At 41.4% G+C, this 26,018-nt stretch overlaps 1 protein-coding gene across 2 annotated transcripts; it reads left to right on the top strand.

Annotated features, from left to right (window-relative positions):
- Positions 1–6: 6 nt before the first annotated feature.
- SSH3 (slingshot protein phosphatase 3) lies at positions 7–25,176 on the top strand. Of its 2 annotated transcripts, none has more exons than XM_014064174.2 (14): positions 7–139; positions 3,972–4,009; positions 6,868–7,057; positions 10,266–10,384; positions 12,698–12,769; positions 14,760–14,825; positions 15,239–15,433; positions 15,864–15,957; positions 16,187–16,315; positions 19,906–19,952; positions 20,241–20,387; positions 20,999–21,199; positions 21,726–22,161; positions 24,127–25,176. In XM_014064174.2, the coding sequence occupies exons 1-14, from the start codon at positions 74–76 to the stop codon at positions 24,571–24,573; spliced, it is 2,247 nt and encodes a 748-aa protein (XP_013919649.2). In that variant the 5' UTR covers positions 7–73; the 3' UTR covers positions 24,574–25,176. The 2 variants fall into 2 exon arrangements, with proteins under 2 accessions (XP_013919649.2, XP_013919648.2); XM_014064173.2 differs by having other exon boundaries at positions 24,124–25,176.
- The last annotated feature ends 842 nt before the right edge of the window (positions 25,177–26,018 follow it).

Here is a 26,018-nt window from a genome sequence, read left to right as displayed (position 1 = left end):
GTTGTGCTGGCTCCGAGTGGCACCGTCTCAGTCTCCCCCGGAGCGGAGGAAAAGCGCAGGAGTTCGTCCGCGCATGGCGCTAGTTACCGTCTGTCGATCCCCATCGGGGAGTGGCCACTCGACCCCCACCGGTTGCAAGGTGAGCCCCCCCCTCCCCAAAACCGCTGAGTGCTTTTCACGCTGGACAGGACTGTCGAAAATGATACAGCCCTACATTCCGTTCTGATCCCGCCGCCGACCCTCCTTTCAGACGCTCTTTTCCTCTGAGGACGTTCACGGTCCTGTCCCCGTCCCTTCTTTCCGGGATGGGCGACCGAGGATGTTTGGGCGCCTGTCCTACCTGGGCCCCTTCCCTGAATGTATTTGGCGTCCATCTGTCTTATCGCTCACTGCAAACTGTGAGCAGGGTTTTTGCAGAGAGTGGCCTCGGAGTTCACCATCTTGTTGGGGGGGGGGGGACCGTGTACTTTCAGTTTCCTTAAGGGCAGTTCTGGGAAGAAGGGCAGGGAAAACAAAATCTGAAGGGTAATAATGGGATAGAGAGTATCCTTTTAGCAGGCCTCTCTTTTTCTCTCTGGTATTGTGCATGTAGAGAAGCAGCTGTGCTGGCTGGATGGGGAGAGGGGGAGCTTTGCCACACTCTTCTAGGCAGAGTCTTTCCTCCTGGCTCCCTGTGGAGCCACTCTCCCACTTGCAGTATGGAAGATAGATGCAATAATACATTTTGCTTTATAATTGCCAAAAGTGGCAAAAGGGTAATTATTTTTTCTTTTGCTACAGCTTCAGTTCTTTTTAACATTAAAATGCCATCTTAAAATGTTAAAAATAACATTGGAAAAAATCGGTGCCATCCGTATCTATAGTATAAAACAGAATAGAGGGCTGGAAGTTATTGTGGGTGATCAGATGCACAGAAGCACTGTCTGGACATGTGCTGGAGGAGTAGCCTCGGCCTGTGCCTTGCACTGGGTGCTCAAAAGATGAGAGGCCTCCTGAGCAGTCCAGCTGCTGGAAGCCAGTTGATTTGCGCTCCAGTCCTCTTGATTGCCGGGGGCAAAACAAAAAAACAAGGAAGTGATTTAGCTGCGAAAATGCAGTTTATAATGTGTTCATAGATCTTTTTTCCAACAGATTATAGTGGTTTGTTGAAAGGTGCTTCCCTTCTTTTCTTCCTAGACTGCTGCATTTCTATCCTGTCCTTGTATGGAAGCAGTTTGGGAAACTTGTCAAATTGTGGCCTTTCCTTGCATTCCCATTAATATACTATTTTCTCTAATCAGTTTTCAACAGCCCAAGTTTCTGTGGGAGAAGTAGGCACTAAGAGCTGCTTGTCAGTAAGTTTCACAACATACTACTTCCTGTCAGCTCCTGACAGATTGCAACGTCAGAGACCAAGGAGTACTGCAGAACTATCTCTTGCATAATGCCCTTAAAGAGGAAGACTTTCCAGGCCATTATACCAATGTTGGAATAGAGCCTTGGGTTTCTTGCACCAGGGCACCTGTGCCTGAGCTCACATCTCAAGACTGGCAGTCTGTGGGATGATCTTGAGTTCCAAGTGTAATTAGACATTGTGCAAAGAACTGACAATTAACAAGGTTGCACAAGTGCTGTTTGTTTGCTGTTTTTCCCTGGTGCTTAGAAATGTCACAGGACATTTGACATTTTCACAGGAAATTGCCAACAAAATAGGAAGCACATGGATAAGATTATGCAAGAGCTGGAATTCAAGGCCAATCTAGGAATCCTGAAAAGGAGATGAGAAACAAGCAAGGGAACAGTGCCCAGCTGGCCTCTGCATACCTATTTCCAAATCTATGGAAGAATTCCTGCTTTGTGAAGCTATGGCACAGAAAGGAAGAATATACAACTTGGGGCCTGCCAGCGCAGTTATAGAGCCTCAGCCAGATATTGGAGCATATCTGGTGCTTGATTTGCTTTTGCTACTTACAAACCAAGATGGTTGTTAAAGGCAAGTCTAACACTGTCTAATTGGAAGCATTTGACTTTTGGCTGGTAGAGAATAATGAGAACTAGAATAGCATCAGGAGCATGAGCCAGAAGATTTTTTGTTACATAGCTGGAATCCTATTGCCTAACCTTGGGCATTTAAAATGGGCAAGCCATTCAGCCTCAACCTCACCATCTGCAATAATCGTATACAGGGCTGTTGTAGACATTGCAAAAATAATAAATATGCAATACTTTCAATTTGAAGAAAGTGTTACTAGAATTCTTAAGGATAACTTTTGTCTGTTACATAATACAATTTAACAAATAGGTCTCATTGCTGGAATGGGGGCACCTTGGCCTGCAACTTCATAAAAGAGCATGTGTTCCAGCCATTGATACAGATTAAGTATTAGCAAAGCTATGAAGGCCACAATTATAAGACAGTAACTTTTCTGTAAAATGAGTCCTTATTTGGATCCAAAAGCAAAATTGAATACAGCAGTTTTGTGCTCTGAACTGAAATTCATTCATCCTTCTTCCTTCCTTTTAATGATGGAGACAGAATTTCAAGAGCAGAAAATAATCCTTTGAAATGTCTTATTATATTTACTTTTAAAATGTGTGCTGTCCTTCAAAGAAATGGTTTCTTACTTCCAATGCAGTGTTATTTTTTTCATATTGGTTTACTATAAAATGAGCTGGATTTGAAGCATCCCATATACAAATACCCTGTTTCCCCAAAAACAAGACCTCCCTGGATAATAAGCCCAATCGGGCTTTTGAGCGCATATGCTAAAACAAGCCTTCCCTGAAAATAAGTCCTCCCCGAAAATATTGCAACACAGCAGCAGCAGCCGCCATGAGGTGACCATGCTCGCTGCCTCCTGCATCTCAAAAACAAGACCTCCCCAAAAATAAGGCCAAGCTCTTATTTTGGGGGTCAAAAGAAAATAAGACCCTGTCTAATTTTCAGGGAAACATGGTAGCTACTTCAAATGCTCAGTATTTCTTTAATTAAGAAAGCTTGGAAATATCCTATTGATCTGTCCCTGTATCATGAAAGTGTAGAACTGATTGGAAAGTGAGACATTTGGGTTTAAGGTTTGTTGTTGTTTTTAAAGTAAGTTTCAAGCTCTTTTTATGTCAGCATAAATTGGGAACATACTAGTGTTGCTGTGAAATAGTAGAGAGAGCGGTGCTTAGCAAGATTTCCCAGGGGGTGGCATTTGTTATTGCCATAGCCAACATGCCTCCCTCCCTCTTTCCTTCTCCCATCCAAACAAGCAGAGCAAATGATCTAAGAGACAGGCTATATAGATCGTGGGTCCAGAGTTCTGCAATGGAAGTCCTGTGAATGTTCAGGATTCTAGATGAACAAAGCAGTCCCAAAAAGTATCTGCTTTTGCCACAGAGGTATTAGGGATAGGAACATTATGTCATGCCAAGTTTTCTCATGCCAAAGCCAATGGCAGAAATAGTTGTTTGATGACTCCACATGTTTGGATTGGACATTGTTTTCTTGCTGCAAAGGAAATTCTCTCAGACCACTAGTAGGGATGGATCCTATCAGTTATGCCTATTCAGTGTTGACCCTTGATTTAAGCACCTAACATCAGTGTTGAATAGCATTTGATTGTGGCAAATGTGAGCTTACCATTCCAATTATGTATGAGGAATGGCTTGTTTAAGTTATGAGACTGCGCAGTTAATTGTTTAATGAGCCATGTTTATTTCTTGTGTGTTAGTTTATGTTAGGGCTTAAGTCATGTCACGCATTCTAAGAGACTTACTAAAGTTTTAAGTGGAAGGCAACCTCTTATGATTCCTGTGGTTGTTGAATTAGAATTTAGAACTTCTGCTTAACTGGGAGGGCGGGGGGTGGGATCTGCTACAGCCTCTGAAAAGTTTTGGGAAAAGGGTCTAAGTGAGGGATATTGATGTTAGATGTGATTACTTCTTTTAACCACAAGTATTGTAATCTGGAGAGAAAGGCTAATCAATATGGAAATCCCTTGCAGGATGAAGATGTTCCTAGAAGAAGACAGTTGCAGCGACGGTAAGCAGTCATAGTTCCTAATATTCTTTATATAATTGTTTTTAAAAGGTTGTAGGTTAGCTATAGGTTTTCCAGGCCTTCCCCTTGAAAATTTTCACACTTTTTTAAATCATAAAAATGTAACTGTGATGCCTCCAATGAGCAACAGTTGAATGTGCTATAAAAAACAAAACACACATATACCCTCAGAGGATGGAGATAGATGAATTCTTTTTGAAACTTTAAAGAAATGATTTCAGTTCTTAAGTTACACAGTGAAGAAATGAAGAAATATGCACATACTATATGACTGTTCCTGAAATGCTTGTTTAGGAACTGAGTAATTTTGCTGTTCTTTGTCAGGAATATACCAGGACTAAAAAAAGCAAGATTGGAAGAATGTGCAACCATCTGAGATTTTTTTAAAAATAGAACAGATTGTTTCAAATTGCTGTGGAAAGGGTATATCCATTTTGCTAAAGACAAATAGCATCTAGGGAATTAAAAGTCCAAATTTTGATCATAAGCATATTGGAGCCAGAATCATATATTTATTTTCCAATCGGGAATGCAATATTATAACAGACCTCCCTTTTCTTTTTTGGACTGATGATCAGTTCAATATTTGAGAGCATATAATGAACACTGTGACAAAATGGCTGCTAGGGACATGCTTGCCTATTCATAAAATGGCTGCCATGAGTACATAACCATAAACAATATTGATTGATTGGTTGGTTGGTTGATCAAATGTACAAAGCACTTATTTGTCAAAACTCTGCATGCCATCTCTACATCTTACTCCCCTAATATTCTATATCTTTCCAGACTAGCTGTCTCTTTTTCAGGGTAGATAACACACTGCCAAAGAGAGACTGGGCACCACTCACCCACATTTTTTTAATGTACAAACTTTTGGATATAAATATAATGCTGGAGATTAGTGCCTTGAATGTAGTATGCTTGCTCCCTTGCCTTTCTTCTTTGTAATAAAATGAGGTCTTAAAAGAATGACATACAAGGTGCAGCCAAGAAAGGGTTTTATAGGAAGGTTGATTTTCATAAGATCCATGCTAAAGATCTCTCTCATAGGGAAAATTCTTCACTCTGCACTGCAGAAGTATGATAGTTTCATACTGATTAGGATAAGCTATCCTCCCAATTTATATATATGGAAATATATTTATATTTAATTTCTAACAGTATCAGAAAGGTCCCTAATCAAAATAGAATGGAATTATCTCTCCCCCTCTGAAGCAATATTTACTATTTTTCAAATAGACTATTTTTCTTGTAGGAGTTGATCAGTGGAAAAAATGAAACCATTTAGACTAATGTTGCTTCTTTATTCTAAATTTCGTTTCCAAATAGCTCTGCTTTTAAAAAGATGTAGAGGCATTGTTGCCCACGTTCCTGTGTGTCACTGTAGGAAGCCCTTTAGTCCTTTTCCCTTATTTGTCTTTCCCCACACACTTTTATAGAAATAGAAGTACCCAAAGTGAGGGTGGTTTGTACTATAACCTCTTATATAACTTTAAGAAATGTCAAACAATAAAACCTAAAACGAAACAATACATAGGTATTTAATATGGTTCCTTCAGTCTTCATTATTAATTATGTTTGGACTTTTTAATATATTTCTTAACAGCAAAACTATTTGTTTTGGCTTTATTTTAATTTCAAAACCAACTGTTCTTTTAAATTCTCAGTGATGGAGGTTAACGCTGCAAGCCAGCAGAATTTTTATTCATTTTCCTCTGTATATAATAGCTGACTGAATAGAGGCAGCCCTTGACTTATGATAATTGGTGGAAGCATTTTGGTTGCTAAATGAAGCAATCATTAAATGTGTGCTTAGTGACCAAAATCCTGGCATTCCTGGCTGCCATTGTTAAGTGAGAATTGCAGGTTGTTAAGCAGATAAGGGACGCAGTGGCTCAGTGGTTAAGAAGCTGAGCTTGTCGATCAGAAAGTTCGGCAGTTCGAATCCTAGTGCTGCGTAACGGAGTGAGCTCCCGTTTCTTGTCCCAGCTTCTGCCAACCTAGCTGTGCGAAAGCATGTAAAAATGCAAGTAGAAAAATAGGGACCACTTTGGTGGGAAGGTAACAGCATTGCGTGCGCCTTCGGCATTTAGTCATGCTGGCCACATGACCACGGAGAGGTCTTCGGACAGTGCTGGCTCTTCAGCTTTGAAACGGAGATAAGCACCGCCCCCTAGAGCCGGGAATGACTAGCACATATGTGCGAGGGGAACCTTTACTTTTAAGCAGATGAAGTCCCAGGTAAGGAGCGCAGGCCCTGGGAGGTCAAACACAGGTCGTGCATGAATTAGGGGTGCTGCAGTGTAAGTGCAGGGAGGACAGGGAAAGAAGTCACAGCTCCCTCTGGAAGCCTCAGCTGCTGTAGCCTGGCCCAGCAGCTCAGTGAAAAGGTGCCACACCCCAGGAAGTGTTGAACACCTAAAAAGCAGCCTCCCGCCCACTCCAGCACTAAATGCTTGGGAAGCCTTCACAGTGCAGCAAAACGGTGCCATGCCAAGGAAGCACCAAACACCAAAGAAGTTCTAGTAACATGGTGCAAAGCAGCTTCCCCCCTATCCTCCACAAAGCCCCAGTTCAGCAGCCCTCATTGTCCTGCATTTTGCCATGCCAGCTGACCTTCACTATTTATTCATCCCACTGCTGAAAAGGCATGCCCAGCTTGCTATTAGCTATGTCAGGCCTTCCTCCCTCCCCCCTCCCCCTCCCCTTTCCTTCCCTTACTTTTTTCACATTTCTAAACTTCCCCTCTCCCTGAAAGCAGCCATTTTCCAACTAGCGCACACCCTAAGCAAGCAGGTCTTTCAACATGAGTCTCTTTTTGATCACCTCTTCTTCAGCCACAGCTTTGTCATGGTCAAGGGAGCTGCTCTACTCCTGCCAGAAGAAGACAAGTTGGAGGCGGTCCTGGAGGATCCAGCAACTTCCCTAGACCAAACACCCAAAAGTGAAGATGCTATTGCTGGGCAGCAAGAACTGCACTTACAGCAAATGGTGGAGCTGCTGCGGCCAGAAGACACCATCCAGCTGGTAAGATTGTTAATGGCAGGAAGAAGGGGTGCAAACAGAGAAAAAGTAGAGACCATTAGGCAGTAATGTCTTCTCATATTTCTTTCTGCAACTTCATACTCCAATGATGTTTCTGATTCCAATTCCCCATTTTGCTGTCTGATTACTTAAGATCTGGCATTCTGGGCAAACCAGATCACTTTGCCAATCAAACTAAACTAAACCTATCTTGTTTAAGGAATGAAGAGGTTCCTTTCCTGCTGAGCCCCCTTCAATATCCAGGATGCTCTGCTTTTCTTTGTGGCACAGCAAGGAACAACATGTTGGCTAATGCAGCAATTAGTAGTGAAAAGAGCGGCTTTGTTCTGCAGATACTTTTTTTTTGTTTTTGACTAATGGTTACCTGCTTTTCTGTAATGCAATAAAAAGTCCGTCTGAACCATATCATTCAAATTGCAGGTGAGGCTTCATATACTGTAGCTAAATGCCCCTCCAAGTGGCTGGAATTAATTCCATTTAAAAAATACAGAAGAGTTTTGTCCTCACGTTCTCTGCACACACACTCACTCACTCAGTCATGCATGTTGCCTCCTGCGGATTGCAGGAGACACAAGTTTATTCCTTCAAGAGAAATTCTGGAGAACCCAGATTGCTTCCCAGGCTGATTCAGACTTTCCAAGTTGCTTCCTTCTTCATATGTGTTCATGACCTGAAATAGCCTGCTTTTTCCTATCTCCTGTTGTGATGCAAAACCAGAACTGATGCTGCTTGGCAGTCTTGTGAGAAATGAACTCAGCCCTGTGCACCTTCTGGGACTCTCTCTTCAGCCACTCATTGTCCTTCGGGTGGGGTGGGGAAAAATATCTCCCCTTTTGGAATTTGGATTTCAAAGATTCAGCCAGGAGCTCAGCCATTTCCCCATTTATGGCCTGTGGGGCTCTTCGTCTCTTGGGCGGGCAGCCAGAGCTGGCGTCTCTGCTGAGCCTGATCCAAGTTTTGTCTCTGAGGCCTCTGCTGGGAGATTTCCAGATGGGCTTAAATAACTTTAGTTTTCCTTTTTTCTTCTTCCTAGAAAGTGAATCATAGCAGCCTCCAAGCACCAGGAACAATTTATTTCAGGCAGTGGCTATTAAGTTGTGTTCTGATAGACCCTGACTCCTTTTGGAAGGTTGCCAGGAGTTGTTCAGTTAGAAAAAAAAAATTATAGTGGACACATTACTACTCTGAACATCAGTTGGTTCTCTATTGTGGACCTTCCCCTTGATTAGTGAAAAATGAATCAAAATATGAATGAACATCTGTTGAGGGTCCTCTCCGTTCAGGAGCCCCAAAGCTTTTGTCCACACTTCCACTTCTAGCTTAAGAATCTTTGCAAAGCGGCTGGTTTTCCATGTCAGCTGCTAGCGTGGAACCCGTCACCGAAGGGTTTGTAAAAGCTACGCTGGAATCACACTTCATACTATGTTGGTAGTGATTCCTCAAAGGGGACTTCAAAACATTCATTTTGTGTTTGTTTTCTGAAGATGCAGACACTTAAGGGGCCCATTTCATCCCTAAGACTTCTGACACCATGCCAAAATAGAGACCTTGGCTCTATATCATTTTTGAAGTGTGGCCAGGAAGAACTGCAGAATGTGATTTTTGCCTGATTATCAATATTCGCACAAGATATCAATAGCCAGACGAAAGAAAAATATAAAATACAGTTGGTGTTGTTGTTAGTTGCGAAGTCGTGTCCGACCTATTGGGACCCCATGGACAACATTCCTCCAGGCCTTCCTGTCTTCTACCATCCTCTGGAGTCCATTTAAGCTCACACCTATTGCTTCGGTGACTCCATCCATCCACCTCATTCTCTGTCATCCCTTCTTCTTTTGCCCTCAATCTTTCCCAGCATGAGGCTCTTCTCCAGTGAGTCCTTCCTTCTCATTAGGTGGCCAAAGTATTTTAGTTTCATCTTCAGGATCTGACCTTCTAAAGAGCACTCAGGGTTGATTTCCTCTAGGACTGACCGGTTTGATCGCCTTGCAGTCCAAAGGACTCACAGGAGTCTTCTCCAGCACCATAGTTCAAAGGCCTCAATTTTCTGATGCTCAACCTTTCTTATGGTCCAACTTTCACAGCCATACATTGCAACTGGAAAAACCATAGCCTTGACTATACACACTTTTGTTGGCAGGGTGATGTCTCTGCTTTATAGTATGCTGTCTAGATTTGCCATAGCTTTCCTCGCCAGGAATAAAATATAGTAATAAATATTATTTAAAAGTTAAATAATATCTCTAAGGTTGATAGAGGAATTCACCTTTCCTTGTCTATCTACAATTAACAATTTAAATAAGCCATTGCAGTACTAATACTATTAAACGTCTTGCAGATATTCATCATTTTAGAAGCTTAGCCACAGAAGGCTTTTAAGGAATCACTCGAAATGGGGGTAAAATGTAAAAACTAGTTTGTGAATATACAATCGGTGTAGTACAGTATGTGAATGTACTTTAAAATTCCAAGCATCTTAACTTAGGAAAAAAACACAAAAGTTCTTAAAGATGAAAACTAAGATGAATTACAAACTTCTATAGCTCTATACCATAGTCTGACTTTTATAAATTTAAATCTTGATTCAGCATGATTTTACAGATAATATTTATATTTTTTGGAAATTAGTTTATAAACGCCAAATGCAATGCAAACCACACTTCAGCTTACTTGCAAACATGCTTCTTTTTCTAGATATTTTGTTTTTAAAAAGTTCTCAAACCACTGCTCAAGTTTCACCGTTGGAACTTGAGCCAACAGCTGCCAAGAAGAAATGAAGTTCTTCTTTTCTTCTAGGATTAGTTAGATTCTGTATATATGATTTGCTAACCATGATTTAATACAGGGGTCTCCAACATTGGCAACTTTAAGACTTGTGGACTTTAACTTCCAGAGTTCAGAGTAAAGCTGACTGAGGAACTCTGGGAGTTGAAGTCCACAAGTCTTAAAGCTGCCAATGTTGGAGACCCCTGATTTAGTATAAATCACATTAGTTTTAATGTAAGCATAAACATGAAGTGTGATCAATACGCAGGGCTCCTAACAGCTTCCATTTGCTTCTGAACAAAATCCCTTCTCCTGGATCTGTGGGTAGCACCACCTATTTTCATGGTGGAAATTGTATTGAGATACATATGTCAGTGACACCAAAAGGCAAACATGCAAGACTAGTATGTTTTCTTCCTGGCAGGCTGTGAGACTGGAGTCAGCACGAGCTCATAGAATCCGATACTTGGTGGTGGTCTCAGTAACGGAGAGGGAGAGCAAGAGCGAGATGGTGCTTTTGGGCGTGGACTTCCCTGATGAAAGGTGAGATGGCAAGGGTGTGGTGACATTAGGAAAACGAGCGGTATTATACCAGGGGTGGGCTGCTGTGGGTTCGCAGGTGTTCGGGAGAACCTCTAGCTAAGATTCTGGGCAGTTTGGAGAACCCCCAAATCCCACTCCTGGCTGGCCCTGCCCCTCTCCTCCCAGGAGTCCCCATGTGACCCATTTTGGACGCAGGTAACTGCAGGGCGTTCACAGAGGCTCGGGGAGGTGAAAAACAGGCCTACCGGAAGTTCGGAAATGCCAGAAACGGGCCCATTTCTGTCCTCTAGAGAATGAACTGGGAGTCAGATGCCCTTACCTGTCTACTGCAAATCAACCCATTGTTTCCAATTTAGCCTCTTAGCCTATCATGCCACATAATTTCCATTTTCTAAATAATGATTTGTGGAAAAATGGAAGAAAAAGATAGAATATTCTTGAGTGTTTACTTTAAATCATATTCAAAAGCCAAATTTAACAATGTGGATTGATAAATGGAAGATAAACTAAATGGCTACAATGTATTTTACTTGGGACTGCCTCTGAAAACTATGCCGAAACTAAAATCCAATTGATATAAAACAAAGTGGCCTGTGTGGTAGGAAGTGAAAGCCATTGTGCCCATACAACACCATGGTACTTTTCTAAAGGTCTACATGGCTTGACTTCTAGATATATCTAGAATCAGGTCTTCAATCTACAACTGACCTAGTCTGATTGCACATCCCAAGGAAGGCTATTCAAGGCCCCCTGTGTACAGGAGGTTGTTGAGGGGAAACCTGGAGATATAGTTTCTCTGTGCAGACCCTTCCTCCTGGAGTATCCTCCCCTAGGGTTCAATTGGCAGCCACCTGATGTAATTTAGGAACATTTACCATTCCACAGAGACTTCAATAGGTAATTGTAATTATCACCATTGTGAAAGGGTGCCAGGGGATTATTATAATAATGCAGTTTAATTCTTTTATTGATTTTGTGTTTTACTGTTTTGGGTAACCAGCTAGGAGTCATACTTGGAATTAGGTGCTGTTATTATACATATTTTTTATTTTCATAACATACAATCACACATATACTATACATAGCCAGTATCATATAGTAATAAATCATCAACGCCCCCCCACCCCCAAAAGGTAAAAGCCCATTGTTAGCTCTTCTGCTCTCCATACACCTCTTTCTTCTACCTCTCTCCTACTTCCTATCTTCCCTCCCTCATCCTTTCCTGCTCTACTTCCCCTTCCCTTCTCCTTCTCCTCTCTCTACATTCCACTCCTCCTTATCCTAACCCTCCTCATCTTCCCCCCTTACCCTCTCTCCTATCCCATCTTTCTCTCTACATTCCACTCCTCCTTATCCTCCTCATCTTCCCCCCTTACCCTCTCCTCTCCCTCTCTTCCCATCTCCCTTCTGTTTCCTACTCTTCCTCTCATTGGTGTATTTCCGCTTCTGAGCCAACTCCAATCTATGTTGATAGTTTTTGTACTTCCATAATAATATACTTAACATATCGTAGTTTTAAAGAAAAAAATAAGAGAAAACAGTATACATGTGCAATCATATTACCTTAGAATTTAACACCCCTCGTCAAACCTCCCTCCCTCCTACCCTCTCCCCCAAACCCCTCCCACAGCCTTCCCTCCCCCGACTTCCCAGAACCCATACACAGTATAAATCTTTAACAAAAACAGTCTAAAATATATTGGGGAAAAAGAATAAAAAAATTGTTAACTTCTTTACATCGAGCTTAGGTGCTGTTATTAGAAGTAAACAAATGCATCTGTGCTCCAGTTCATAATCCCTTTGTTCTCTTCATAAAAGTAGTTACATAGAAAAATCTTTATTAGAACAGCCTTAGTTTTACCGTTGTTCTTTGCCTCATGCATTTGTAGCCTGCTGTATATATTTTATTCCCTGGTCAAACCAGTTTGGCAGTTTGTAGAGGTTTTTTTTCCCCGTCTTTCTCCCTACTGTTTTTCTAAAGTGAGCTCTTTCATTTATGAGTTCAGCTGGAAGCACGTAAAGTTTGCTACAGCAGAATTTCAAATCAAGAAGCAAAATAGAAGTGTTTTGAGTTTTCTTCTTAGCCACTGCAAATATTTCCTGCCTGTATAATATAGTCTGTCTGCAATGAAACATCTGTTTGACTGAAAACTTGCTGATAATACATTTATTTTTACAGTATTTATCAAATGATTGCAAGTTTAGGAAAGGACCCAGATAAAAGCCAAAGAAACTAGTCTCCAAAGCAAACATGCAGTATAATGCTTGTTTTAGATGCTCTCTTAATTCCTTCTTTCTCTTTTTCTCAAATAGCTTGGCTACCTGCACACTGGGTATGGTGCTTCCACTTTGGAGTGACACACAGGTTTTCCTTGATGGTGATGGGTAAGAGAGCTATTCCTTTATATTATTGCATATAATTGCAGTTTTTTGTTTTATTTTAAGTTTGCTTTGCATACATAAATAGACTGGGATAATGAAAGGTCATACAAAGTGTATCTGATTGTCTTTTTATATCACAAGTGTTCACATGGAATAAACAGGTGATGCCTTCTCTACTTCCATTCCATAAATATAAGTGGCATAAAGTATATTCTAAACCACTAAGAGATTTCATTTGTTTCTGGGCTAGATCCTTCCCTTTTTATCTTATGGAACTGACCATTTCTGTACTGTGTTCTTTTCCATCTGTTCCTTTCTTAAAAGATCATTCCCTTCTGCTGTCCCTTCTGCATTTCCTTCTAAGTCACAATAATACACTCCCCCCCAAACAACCTGATGAAATATGATGTTATAATGCAATGGCCTTTTGTTCTTACATCAAGAACACCCGAAGCAAGTATATAAGTTACGTAGCTTGTATTTTAATATTACAATGCAAGTTTATTTCATTTTCTGGGCAGCTAACAGTATCTAAAAACAATAAAAATGATATAATGAAATAAATAACGTAAGTGGCAATCAAGAAAAAAGCAAGCCACACCAGCACTAATAATTATAACAATTAACACGACCAAGAAATGACTCACCCACGCTGTCAGAGTTCCAGGTTCAGTGACAAAATCAAGCCTTTATGTCTTGCAAAAGGCTAGCAGGGTTGGGTGAGTCTGGTTACTAGGGGAATGAAACCCCTAGCAGTGAGGCCCCACAATAGAAAAGGCTCTTGTTCTGTAAGTCTTGCAAGGTAGACAAGAAATACAATCAGAAATCCTAGCTCTATCTTCACTGCAAGGTTTCATTAACAGAACCTTGCAAAACTGAAAGTATTTCTCTCCTCTTTTTCTTTTACTCTCGAGAAAACTAGGGAGGGTCCCTACTGAAACATTTCCTATGCCCCCTCCAATCCTTCTATGAACTGAGATATCTTTTACATGCTGGTTGCCTAGTCTGTGTCTCTCTCCTGTATCCCAAGGTCATTCGCTCATACTATTACACTTCCATGGTCTGCCTAGGTAGCACTTTCTAACGGATAGGATACTTCCTCTTGCCAGGTTGATACAACTGGGAGAAATGGTCCCACCACTCATGCTGTAGGTAGGAGAGCTTGAAATCATAGAATGCCCTTTTCAACATTCTAGGTCCAGAAATATTGATCTATTCAGAACTTTTTAGAAAGCTGCCCCTCTCCCACATTCAGAGAAGTAATTGGTGGCAGTGCAAAGAAAGGCGAGAACAGAACAGCAGGGAACCCATCGATTGCTTTCCCAAAACTTTCCCATATTCAGCTGTGTCCAGGAAGAAGCCTTACTGCTAATATACAGTAAAGGCACCTGTTGGAGACAATGCTTTCAATATTTTCCTTCCTCGTTGGAGTTGCTTTGTGACTGAGCCCTCTCCCTTATGGCCCAAAACGAAGTTGTGTATCCACCTGTTCTTGCCACATCCCAATATAATTCCATTAATTTACTCTTGGTTGCTTACGCCTATAAAATCCTTTATAGAAAGGATAAAAAAAGATTTTATATATAAAAACCAAGATTCTCTAGGATTATTATTGATTTATCCTTAGCATTCTTGTGCCACTCTTCAAAACCAGATTTTCCCAGACTGGCCCTTAGAACAACTGCACAATTTAGAGAGCAGGGGAGGTAGGATTGACACAATAATTTTAACTGGTAGAATCTATTTTTAGAAATCATGAATTAATTCTATTGTTATTCCAAAAGGCAGACACAGCCTAGTTTAATTTTTTGTGTGTTGGGGGAGAATGTCCTTTTCCCCCCCAGCTAACAATGGAATCTAGTATTTTGGGATATTTCATGCCACTTACCCAACTGTCCAAACTGTTAACATTTTTCTTTACAACATTCCAGATATCTGCCTTCTTCCTAGAGTACAAAGTTACTTAATAGTTGACTCTCCTATTCTTTTTCAGGGGCTTCAGTGTGACATCTGGGGGACAAACACGGATCTTTAAGCCCATCTCTGTCCAGACAATGTGGTGAGCAAGGCTCTTAATTGGATGAACAATGTTTAAGATATCCATAAAAAGGCGATAAATGAATATCAGGAAAGATACTGAAACTATTATTGCTGCCTCTCAGGCATTTGCTTTTTCCTGATAACAACAGTAGCTTCCAAAGAGTTTAAAATATAAAAGGAAAATTTGGAGTTCTTTAGCTGTCAATCATATTTATTTAAAATTTTAAAAAAATAAAGGTTTAAATTTTATGGTGCTTATAAAGTATTGCAAATATATTCAGTTGTCCTGTAGTCAGTAATTGTATCTGAAAAATGAAAGGATGGGCCTGACTGCTACAGGTTTTGCTGGCTGTTGGATGTGATCTCTCCTGCTTTGAACACTTTTAAGTAGACTTCATATTCTCAGGGTCTAATTGCTTTTTCTGCTCTCAGGTCAGCACTGCAAGTGCTGCACAAAGCATGCAACGAAGCAGTCTCCAACAACTATTTTCCTGGAGGGGGTGCATTGAACTGGACCGAGTGGTATCAGAAGGCTGTGAATTCTGACCAGAGCTGCATTAATGAGTGGCTAGCCATGTCTGACCTGGAATCTGTGCGGCCTACGTCTCCCTCCATCTTCTCAGACCAGTCAGTGATGCCCCCTTTCCCCCTGGAGCTAATAGTAGGCCTGTGAGGGTTCCTAGAAGGATTTTACACAGTGTCCTAATCTCAAACCCAGGCAACTTTTGGACAAAAATCCCAGTCACTCTAGTGCATACCATGCCCTAATCTTGAGTCTTGCCTCTGAAGTCCAGCCCAATAACCTAGACTGAAATATTGCAATGGGGGCTGGGGGATGCTATTCAAATCCCATTATTAATCCTGTGGCACTTTTTAGGCCTAAAGGAATAAATTTCTGTAAGGAAATACTAAGGCTTAGGATAATATTAGATTTATACCCTGCAGCGGGAGGGGAGGGGAAGGAATGGGTGTCTGTGTGGGAAACCTGAGGTGATGTTATTGGGGGGGAGAGTCTGGCGGCCAAGAACTTTGCCGACCCTTCATCTCTGTGCCTCAGGCGAACAGCAAAGGACGTGACAGAGCGGACGATCCGGGCCAAGCTGCGTGAGGTGATGGGCACCACTGACCTGGAGAGCATCACCTCCAAGGAGGTGGGATGTTGGGACCAGAGGACCTTGGAATAGGAGGTGATGGGAGTGTGGGGGAAAAACGGGAATGGCAAAGTGTGTGAATAAACGGGATTATGAGCACAAGAAAAAGGATTGGGGAGGATTGGCAAATATCTGGGAAGTCAGAACCTATAATGCAGGATAATGAGTAGCGGGGTATGATTAGGAAAAATCCCAAGTGGAAGATAACACCAGTCATCATCTTCCCCAGATTCGTACAGAACTGGAGCAGCGGGTTGGCTGTAGTCTGGAAGATTACAAGGAGTTTATTGACAACGAAATGTTGCTTATCATGGCACAGATGGATCGGCCTTCTAAGATCTTTGATTACCTCTACTTGGTAAGAAAATACAAGAGGGGGCCCCTGATATCAGCCTTCCCAGTGGTTAAGAATCCCAAGGATTACAATTGGTGCCTCTTGATTGGTGATGTAGAAAGAATAGGGAACAGCCTTGAAGGACTGAAGGAAAATCAGCTACCAGGGTAATGATCAGACAAGCACAGCTTAACTCCATTCTGAGAAACTAATCTGAGTAAATGTCTCAGGCCCCTCCCTAATTCACATTAAGATAAAGGAAAGGAGGAGAGGAGCACATTCAGATTTTTAAGATTCTGCTACCATAGCTGTTCCAATAAAAGTAGTGTTGGACATATATGGCATTGGTTTCTTAGTCTGGTCTACCTTACAGGACTGAAAGTATTTTGCTGCCATCTAATAGTTTTACTCCCCAAGGAAGTACCATATTTTCAGACTATAAGATGCACTGGAGTATAAGACGCACCAAGAGTTTGAAGAAGAAAACAAGAAAAAAAAAGTTTTTGCCCTCCCCAGCCCCCAGGGGCACTCTGCATGTCTCCCAAACCCTCTGCATGCTCCGTTTTTGCAAAAAATGGGGGCGTTTTTGGCCTCCCCAACCCCCCACGCATCCTGTTTTTGCCCTCCCCAGCCCCCAAGAGCACTCTGCAGGCTTCCCAAACTTTCTGCACGTCCCCTTTTCGTGAAAAATGGGCCTGTTTTTGGCAAAAATGAGACGCTTGGGGTGGGGGTGCCAAAAATGGCTGTATTTGGTGTATAAGACGCAACCAACAATTCACCTTTTAGGGTGTGTGTGGAGAGTGCATCTTATACTCCAAAAAGTACGGTAGTATCTTCTAACCCAGTAGCCTCCAACCTTTTGAGCTCCAGGGACCGGTTCCATGGAGAGAAGTTTTTCCATAGACTGGAGGGGGCTGCTTTCGTGTGTTGCCTGCATCTTGCATGTGCGCAGATAGGACTTTTCTTGTTTGCATGGGCCAGTTTCTGGCTCACCATGGGCCAGTGCCAGTCTGGTTGGGGATCCCTGTTGTATATCACAGGCCTCTGTTAAAAGTAGTATCATAGAAATCAGCCATTCCAACTGAATTCAAGTTCTCACAATTCCAATTAACATGGCTAATGTTTGATTTGGAATTCAGAAAGTGGAAATCTAATATTTTTGAATGGGCCTCATTGGGGAGTTTATCACATACAGTTGAATTTTCCTGGAAAAATTCTGATTCTGTAGGGAGCTTTCTACCAGGAAATTAATTAGTTAACGAATCAAATTTATATACCACTCATCTCACCTGAATGACTTGGGGTGATTTACAAATGAAAGCCATAGAGCATATAAAAATTCAGGTATTTCTCCAAGGGAGCAATAGCAACCTCCTTGCTAATAACATTGCTTTAGGGACAGTGGTTCCTCAAGTAACAGGATACAAAATAGACTGCCTATGACCTGTTTAATTCTACAATAAAGCCTATGAGAGTTACTGACTTGCCAAATAATGTCTCTCACTCTATTCTGGGCCAATTATTTTTGACTTAAAGCTTCCTTTATTTACTATCTGCAGATAGCTCTAATTTGATATTATATTCACTACTGTTAACATTTAGTCCAGTGGCTATGTAGAAATTTGTGTTAGTGTAAGTAGCACAATTTCTTCTTCCTGAAGATTACTGCAGTTTTGGTGTGAAATTAAGGCAAATCTTATGTCTGCTCTGAGCCTTGAAATAATAAGCTTCCCTCTGCCCCATTGTGTGCAGCTGAACTCTGCATGTTCTGTTCTCTGCTATTTGCGGTAGCAAAACTGAAGACTGTATTGAGTTGGGAAACAGGAGAAGACAGTTGGACTTTAATAACATGAATGCTGTAGTAAACTTAGACTTAGAATATAACTTTATTGTCACTTTAAATCTATACTTATCGGCATAGATTAAAATAAAATTTCATTAAATGCATCTCTTAGTCGAAAACATGACTAAAATAAATAAATAGAAAATTGTGCATATATCCACATATATTATATGAAACCGAGAAACAGTCTAGTCTGGATGTATACATGTACATGGAAAGAAAATCAGTAATTTCTGATCTTGAAGGAGATTCAGATCCTTGCCCCCTAAATAGCCTCCTCAACAATTCCACAAAGACTCTTAGCAAAAGTCTGAACATATCTCTACCTTAATTAACTGAGGGATCAGCTGGGTTCTAAAAATGAAAGCTCTCGCATTTCTGAGACTTCTGAAACTTTGTCTTGTTTTCTTTAATAAATGTCATTAAATGAAGCTCAGATATAATGCTGTATTCCATTGAGTGGGCTGCCAAAGATTTGACAGTGAAAGGGAAAAAATGGGATTTGTTTCATCTACAATGGAGTTGCCTCTGGGGAAATTGGAAACTGCTTCATTTAGGAAAAAGCTGGGTATGATTATCTTACTCTGCATACCCTGGGTATGCATCCCAATGAACTCAATGGAGCTCACTTCTGAGAATATATACCTAGGATTGTATTGGGAGATGCTATAATTATTTCATTAAGACATGATGTCAGCCTCTGCTTCGCTACTTGCTTTCGGCTGCAATAGAAATGGGAGTGGTGGTGATGGTATTTGGGATTGGAAATAACTGATACAGGAGGTTAGTTAAAAGGGGAGTTTTGTTCTCACCATCTTCTGCGCATGCTGATGGCCGATGTTTGGAGTTGGTCAAGGCCAACCGTCCTGCATTCCAACCTGATGATACTTCTTGGATATGCACCCACAGGACACCTAAGGGATTTGCAGATTGGGCAATGAGGTGGGGATTGTTGGGGGGGGAGGGGGCTGGGCAAAAATTTGATATGTATGCTTTCGCGCATTTCTACCTCAGACCTTGCTTTATTTCACAGCTATCTTTTCATAACCAGTAAAAGTACTTTTAATTCTACAAATGGAGTTAAGTGATTTCTTTCTTGGTTGCTGAAGGAGGCGTGCTTGACACATATAGCATATAGATGAGGCCTGTACATGCTTCAGAAATGACCAGTAGAGTTACTCTGGAACATGTTGGGAGTAGAGTGCAGAATTGTTTTAAAGCAGTTGTGTCTTTCAGATTTCTACATTAACCTGAAAGAAATACAAAATACACATAAAAATTGATGTATTAAAACAACGGCACCTTTAGTGTTTTTTTTAAAAAAGAAATGTTTTCAGGCTTGTATGGAATCTGAAAAATGGTATCTCTGCTTTAAAAAGGTGCTTTCAAATCATTTTCAAATGCGCGCACATGCGTGGGTGTGCACACACACACTCAACAAAATTACAAATGGCATTCACACATTTTAGGTGGATGATTGGTGAATAAGTGATCTCCAAAATGCAGTATTTTTACTCCCTGTATATTTTCTTTAAATAGAACTTAAGGGGGCTTTTGTGACATTTTTTACCTATATTTTCTCATGGGATAGCATGAAAAACTACATTCTACTTCTTCTACTCTGAAATGTACAGAGCAGGAGGTCTTGTACCACTGACTTCGCTTAAAGTATAGCTAGGTTCTGAATATACTGCTTTAAGAAGTGCACATAAATGTGTTAATATCATACACAACATGAGAGTGAGTTGTGTACCTGTTATTGTTCCTCCAGGGCTCTGAATGGAATGCAGCTAACCTTGAGGAGCTCCAAAAGAACAGGTTTGTAATCTTTTAAAGGTGTTGCTCAGATTGCTAGAAGTTCATCCTTAGACTTTGAGATAGCTATTTGCCATACCTCTCAGGTCAGACTTGTTGGAAGTGCTTTCAACTCTTGGTTTAAGTTCCATCCTGAGATGCCAAGTAATTGTAGGAGAGAAATTTAGGAGACAGGGTAAGGTTAGGTAGATTGGGATAGAAGAAACTGCTAAAATTAGGTAGATAACAGTGGTGTAACAGTCTCATGAGAGTGGATTGGCAAAGCTCACTTGATTTCTTGCCTATCTTTAGAGTCAGCCATATCCTCAATGTGACTCGTGAGATTGACAACTTCTTCCCAGAGCATTTCACTTACATGAATGTGCGCATCTATGATGAAGAGGCCTCACAACTACTGCCATACTGGAAGGAGACCCACAACTTCATTTCAGATGTTCGGTGAGAATGGGGCATCAAGATGATTGTCATACAGAAACATGGTTGAACTGGCATGTACTGTAAAGAGTTTAATTTAATTTTGCCCTAATCCAATTAAAAGCACTCTGTGCACAGCAGCAAGCTTTAGTGTTTGTATGGAATGATTCCCTTAAGAAAGAGTTTCATAAGCATCATCTCCCATGAAATGTTATGTATGCATATATCGCATTTCAGTAGCTATTTAATAGGATCTGCAAAACTGGAAAGAATTTCTCCTTTTGCCTCTTTATTCACTCTTTTCAGCAGAGGCGGAGCACATCTCTGTGTTTTATTCAGAACGATGCAGGCAAAGAGCTAGTTGTGGATCTCTGAGTTATGCACAAACCACAAGGAATTATGTATGGGAACAAGAGATAGCTAATCCTTGCCTCATTTGTCAGAGCCACTTGTTTAAAAAAAACAAGAAGGATATCCCTGACTCAGGATCACCATCCCTGGTGGGAACAATACCCTGGAATAACCAGATTCCTTTCCAAAGCTGTTCTAAGCATTGCTCACTTCTGAGAACATTATCATAATAGTCTGTGCCTAAGGAAGTCAGTCAAGTTTATGACCATGATTCTCCTTCACAGGACCCAAGGCTCTCGCGTCTTGGTGCACTGCAAAATGGGAGTGAGCCGTTCTGGGTCCACAGTGATTGCCTATGCCATGAAGGAGTATGGTTGGTCACTGGAACGGGCTCTTGGTCACGTGCGAGAACGGCGACCAATTGTTCATCCCAATCCAGGCTTCATGAGACAGCTGGAACTTTACCAGGGCATGCTGGATGCCAGGTAATTGGAAGGGAAGAGGACATTATTGATGGGCTGATACATACACTATATTGCCAAAAGTATTCACTCACCCATCCACATAATCAGACTCAGTTGTGAGCGAATACTTTTGGTAAAATAGTGTATGTAAAGGACAAAGGATGTAGAAAGATATCCAGTTGCCTGATCCAATCTTTCTACTAAAATCGGTTCTGTCCTGTCCTGTACCATTTTATAGGCAAATCTACACAATGGTAGCCTTTGGAAATGGGGCAATACAGATAGGGTGCTAATTATTCTGCTCCCTCCCATTTGTATGGTTTTTGTGGAAATTTCAGTGGGGAGCAGCTTAAAAAGATACTTTTGGAAGGAGCAATTGAGGAGTGGCAAATTTATTTTACAGTTAGCTCCTGTGACTTCATTTTAAGTCCATATATTATTTAGCTCTTTATGAAAGATAGTAAGGGATTCCTTACTCATCTCCCAACAGAAACCCTGTTGCTCTTTACATCCCAAAATGTCATACCCTTCTCATGTTTCTATGCAGCCGTCACAGCAGTCTGTGGGAACAAAAGGCGGGGGATGCCCCCTCAGGAGACTCTTCCGATATAAGCGATGCCAGCAGTGATCATTCTGGAAGCCTGGAGTATGAGACTCTGAGCAGCTCAGATGAAGAACCAGAAGTGCCAGTAACAATTCCCCAGTATTGTTTTCGTCCTTTACATGAGCCTTCTGAGAATCCCAGTTATCCCATGCCCCCCACAGGCATCCCCCCACTCAGTCTTCAGGCAACAGAAGAACCTGGGGCATCAGATGATTCAGGAGCTGAGGAGGTGCGGAGACACATGGCTACCATGAAAGTACCTGAGAAACCACCCGTACTCCGACGGGAACGCATTAACCTTTATGCAATTATGCGCAGCATCAGTGAGATGGATAGTCCAGAACACATCTCTGTGACAGAGGGCACGCCTGAGGAAGAGGTATGGAATCGTTTAAAGGTACCTGAGCAGGAGTGAATGGGGAGCAGAAAAGAGAGACTGTTTATAACTAGAATACAAGAAGTAAAACTGACCTCGGATATTTATTTATTTAAAACCTAATGGTTTCCAATTAAAGAAATCTTGAAGTGGTTTACAATTAGAAATACAATTATATCAAAAAATAGTAGGTTAAACCCATAAATAAAAGCATACTGTTAAGAAGATGATGTTCTTTAGTTAATGACCATTTGTTCAGCAACCATTCTAAGTTACAATGCTGACTGAGGAGACTGTGGCAATTACAGCATCCCTATGGACCTGTGATTGCCATATGCGCCCTTCACTGCCGGCTTCCCACAAGCAAAAGTCAATAGGGAAGCTGGCTGGAGTTTTCAAATGGCAATCCCATGACATTGTACCTAACAACCGCGCAAGATTTGCCTAACTATGGCAACTGGAATTGCCAGAATAGCTGCCGCAAGTCAGCATGGTCACATGATGCCGCACTTTATGACAATGTTGCATAACTGAGTTGCCATTCCTAATTCCTGATTAACCAAGGACTACCTGTAATGTTGGTACTGATATTGAAATCTAAATCTTCTGGGTCTGTTTTTTTTTTTTTCAGGAGTAGTATCCCTATAGACTCCTAAAAGAAAAATATGTAATCTCTTTTGTATTAAAACGAGTAAAATGTGAGACACAATTCAAAGCAAACATGACCATGACCTCACCTGAGCAAGCACCTTATCAAGAGTTAAAATTAAATTCATCTTCCAAAATCTGAAATAAAAGACCTAGGTTCTGCTACAGATTGGACTGTCGGAATTAGAATCTAAGTAATGAATTTGATTGATTGTACTCTAGAAGGCTCTAAGACCCTTTCTTACTAAAGCCACCAAGTCCTGGCTGTTCCAGCAGGCTGGGGGGAGCTGAGAAGCATCTACCTCCACAGAAATTGTGAATGTTGGTTTTGTTTTTAATATGTTGTCTTTGTCTCATTCCCCCCTTTCCCTTGTCTTTTGTGGGCGGCATACAAGATAGATAGATAGATAGATAAATAAATAAATAAATAAATAAATAAATAAATAAATAAATAAATAAATAAATAAATATTGTGTATGATTTACTGTGCCAGATTCCCCAAAGTCCCAAATTACTGCATAAATGAAGATAGGTGAGATTACTGGGACAGAGAGTTGTATTCGTCTAATAAGTCCGGTCAGAGAAAGGATTAAAGTGAGTGGAGATGGAGCAGCCAGACCTAAAAAAGCTTAAGAGTAAAATCATTCAACTAGATGCTTTGAAGAGAGAATAAAAGCATGCAAGTCTTAGAAGTAGCTGCCCAATGTTTTGTTTTCAAAATGAAAGTTCCAAGCCAGTTGCATAGAAATATAACCAAGCGCATTGGAATATGGAAACTAAAGTGACGGAGGAAGTAGTAATTTTAACCAGAGGTCCCCATGGCCTATTCGGAATTGGGCCTTGTGAGTTTGCTAGAGCATACATGCACATGAACTTGTGTGAGCAGCGGGCTGGTGGGCACTTGCACATGTACACCAGCTTGCTACTCATGCAAGGGCTGCATGCATGCATGTGCACCAGCCTGCCGCTTGCATTGCCCAGTTCCCTTCTCCCCACCCAGCCAGACTGCCAAGCCACAAAGATGATGGACCGCTAGTTTTAACCATTTACTGATGTCCAACTCTTGGCGACTATAGGCAAGTGCTCTGCTTTCAAACCCAGTTTCTTTCAATTGTTGGATGTTCATCTTTGTATCAGCTTTGAAGGAATCATACCAGTGTGTTCCTCACTTGCCTCTTCTTGATCCACTAACCATTCCTAGCATTGACTTCTCCAATGAACGTGCATGCATGACATGGCCAACGTAAAGCCAAGGTAAACCAAAGAGAATCCAATATAGTTGGTGATGTGCAACTCAATGAGTTCTTCCTCTCTCAGCAGGTATTTCTTCATGCTGAAAGGAAGACCTGTGAACTATCATCCCAAAGTGAAGAAAATGAAAAGCCAGTTACAGGCAAATTGTCTCTTCCAGGAGACCAGCAGGCATATGGACAGAGACCAGGGCGTAGGGGACGGAGCAGAGGTTCCAGAGTCCATGCGCAGCCTTGCAAACAGCTCTCATACCACCCGGCACCAGGCAAGGTGCATAAAGCTGTTCGGCACATGGAAGGATCTGGCTCATGTGGGCGCAAGGCCCCCTTGCAGCATCGCCTCTCAGTGGCTCAGCTGGCTGATGCTGCCCTGGTGGTGAGTCGGACCAAGGAATTTGAGGGACAGATGAATCCTGAAATTTCCAAGAAGCTCCAATTGCCATCTTCCTTGTCGTGTTCCAAGTCTCGACAGGTTGTGCGCCAGGCCAGTGTTGACATGGGCCCCAGTTCAGTCTGAAGACCTTTTCTCTGCCTTTCCCCCTTTCTACTGTCAGTAAGCAAAAGATTTCATGGGAATCCCAAGACTGAAGACACATTTGTGATATTTAGCCTGAGGAAAAACATTTTCTGTACACTGCCTTGGAGGAGAGAACTTCTCTACTCCTAAAAGAGACCACAGCTGCTTTCCAAGTGCATTTTTCTCCTTTCTATCGATAATGGCAGAATGGGTGTAGAAAGGACCAGTGTTGCTTTTGGGTTTAGTCCATTTATGTGTTACTGACTTTCTAAGAGCCCTGAAGATGTCACGGTTTTAAGTTTCATATGGCAGGGCTGTTTGTCCTTTAATTTGCTTTGACTGCTTTCATATTCTGTTCTGCCTCAATCTTATATTTTCCAGATTTATGGACTAGAATTCTGGTCATCCTCACCCAGCACAATAGTGAAAATTGTAGTCAGATGTGAGGCCTCCAAATAGGCCAAAGGTTTAAGATTGAATCCTCTCACTGTGATCCAAGTGGGGAATGAACTACTCCTTTTATTTTTATGTACTTACAGTTCCTGTGCCATTGCCAGCTTCACACAGCCTGAAAATAAAGTTCATTCATTTTCCATTTGGTAATCTCAGGTTTTATGTCTTCTTTTGAAGCATATATCTGTTCCTAATCCTAAACAAGGGAAAGAGAATAGCTTTTCTTCCTCAAGGTAATGCTTTCCACTCCCGAGACTCTGACAAAAACTAGGTTGCTCTCTCTCTCTCTCTCTCTCTCTCTCTCTCTTTTCTGCTGGGGCTGGGTTCATACTTTATGCTAGGTCAGCCTTGTCTGGTTTGGCTTCACCTGCTATGTGACCTCCAATCCCACAACTATGCTTTGTTCAAGAAAACATGATTAAAACCACTATGGGTGGGCATGTTATAAGAATTCAGCCTGTAAGTGAAAACACAACCCATGGGACAAACAGCAACAAAAGCAACCCACAATTAACAGACTATGAAGCAACTAATGGGTTCTTCACAGCAGTTTATGAGCTTAAGCTTGCCCAGGCTTATTAGTGAAGCAAAGCAGTTCAGGCCTGGTTCATTATGTGATCAGTTAACAATAACTGGACCTGTTAATACATTTACCTCACTCGTTATCAGTTGTGAGAAGTTTAAGGAGAACGGGTTTCATTGTATCCATAATGAAAATAAACTAAAACACCTGTGGAAGGAAAAAAAGTAAATATGTTAATACCTGTGTTCCATTGTTGCAACTTTCTTTGGACTCTGTAGTCCTGAGTTCATTGTTGGGTTGTGCCTTTATGCCTACTGATAAGTACAGACATATTTGTACAATAATCAACTTAATTGCGGGAGTGGGAACTTCCTGACTGGTAGAAGTCAGAAGCAAAACTCTCCCAGGTAGAACCAGAAAGCAGGGGAGGCATGGTGGCAGGGCATTTGTTCTGAAGCAAAAAATAAAC

This window comes from Thamnophis sirtalis, unplaced genomic scaffold (assembly GCF_051295495.1).
Source record: "Thamnophis sirtalis isolate CommonGarterSnake01/CBP01778 unplaced genomic scaffold, rThaSir2_p1.2 scaffold_1, whole genome shotgun sequence".
NCBI lineage: Eukaryota > Metazoa > Chordata > Lepidosauria > Squamata > Natricidae > Thamnophis > Thamnophis sirtalis.
Note: the sequence above shows the minus strand (reverse complement) of the source record. Positions and strands in the feature narration are given on the sequence as shown.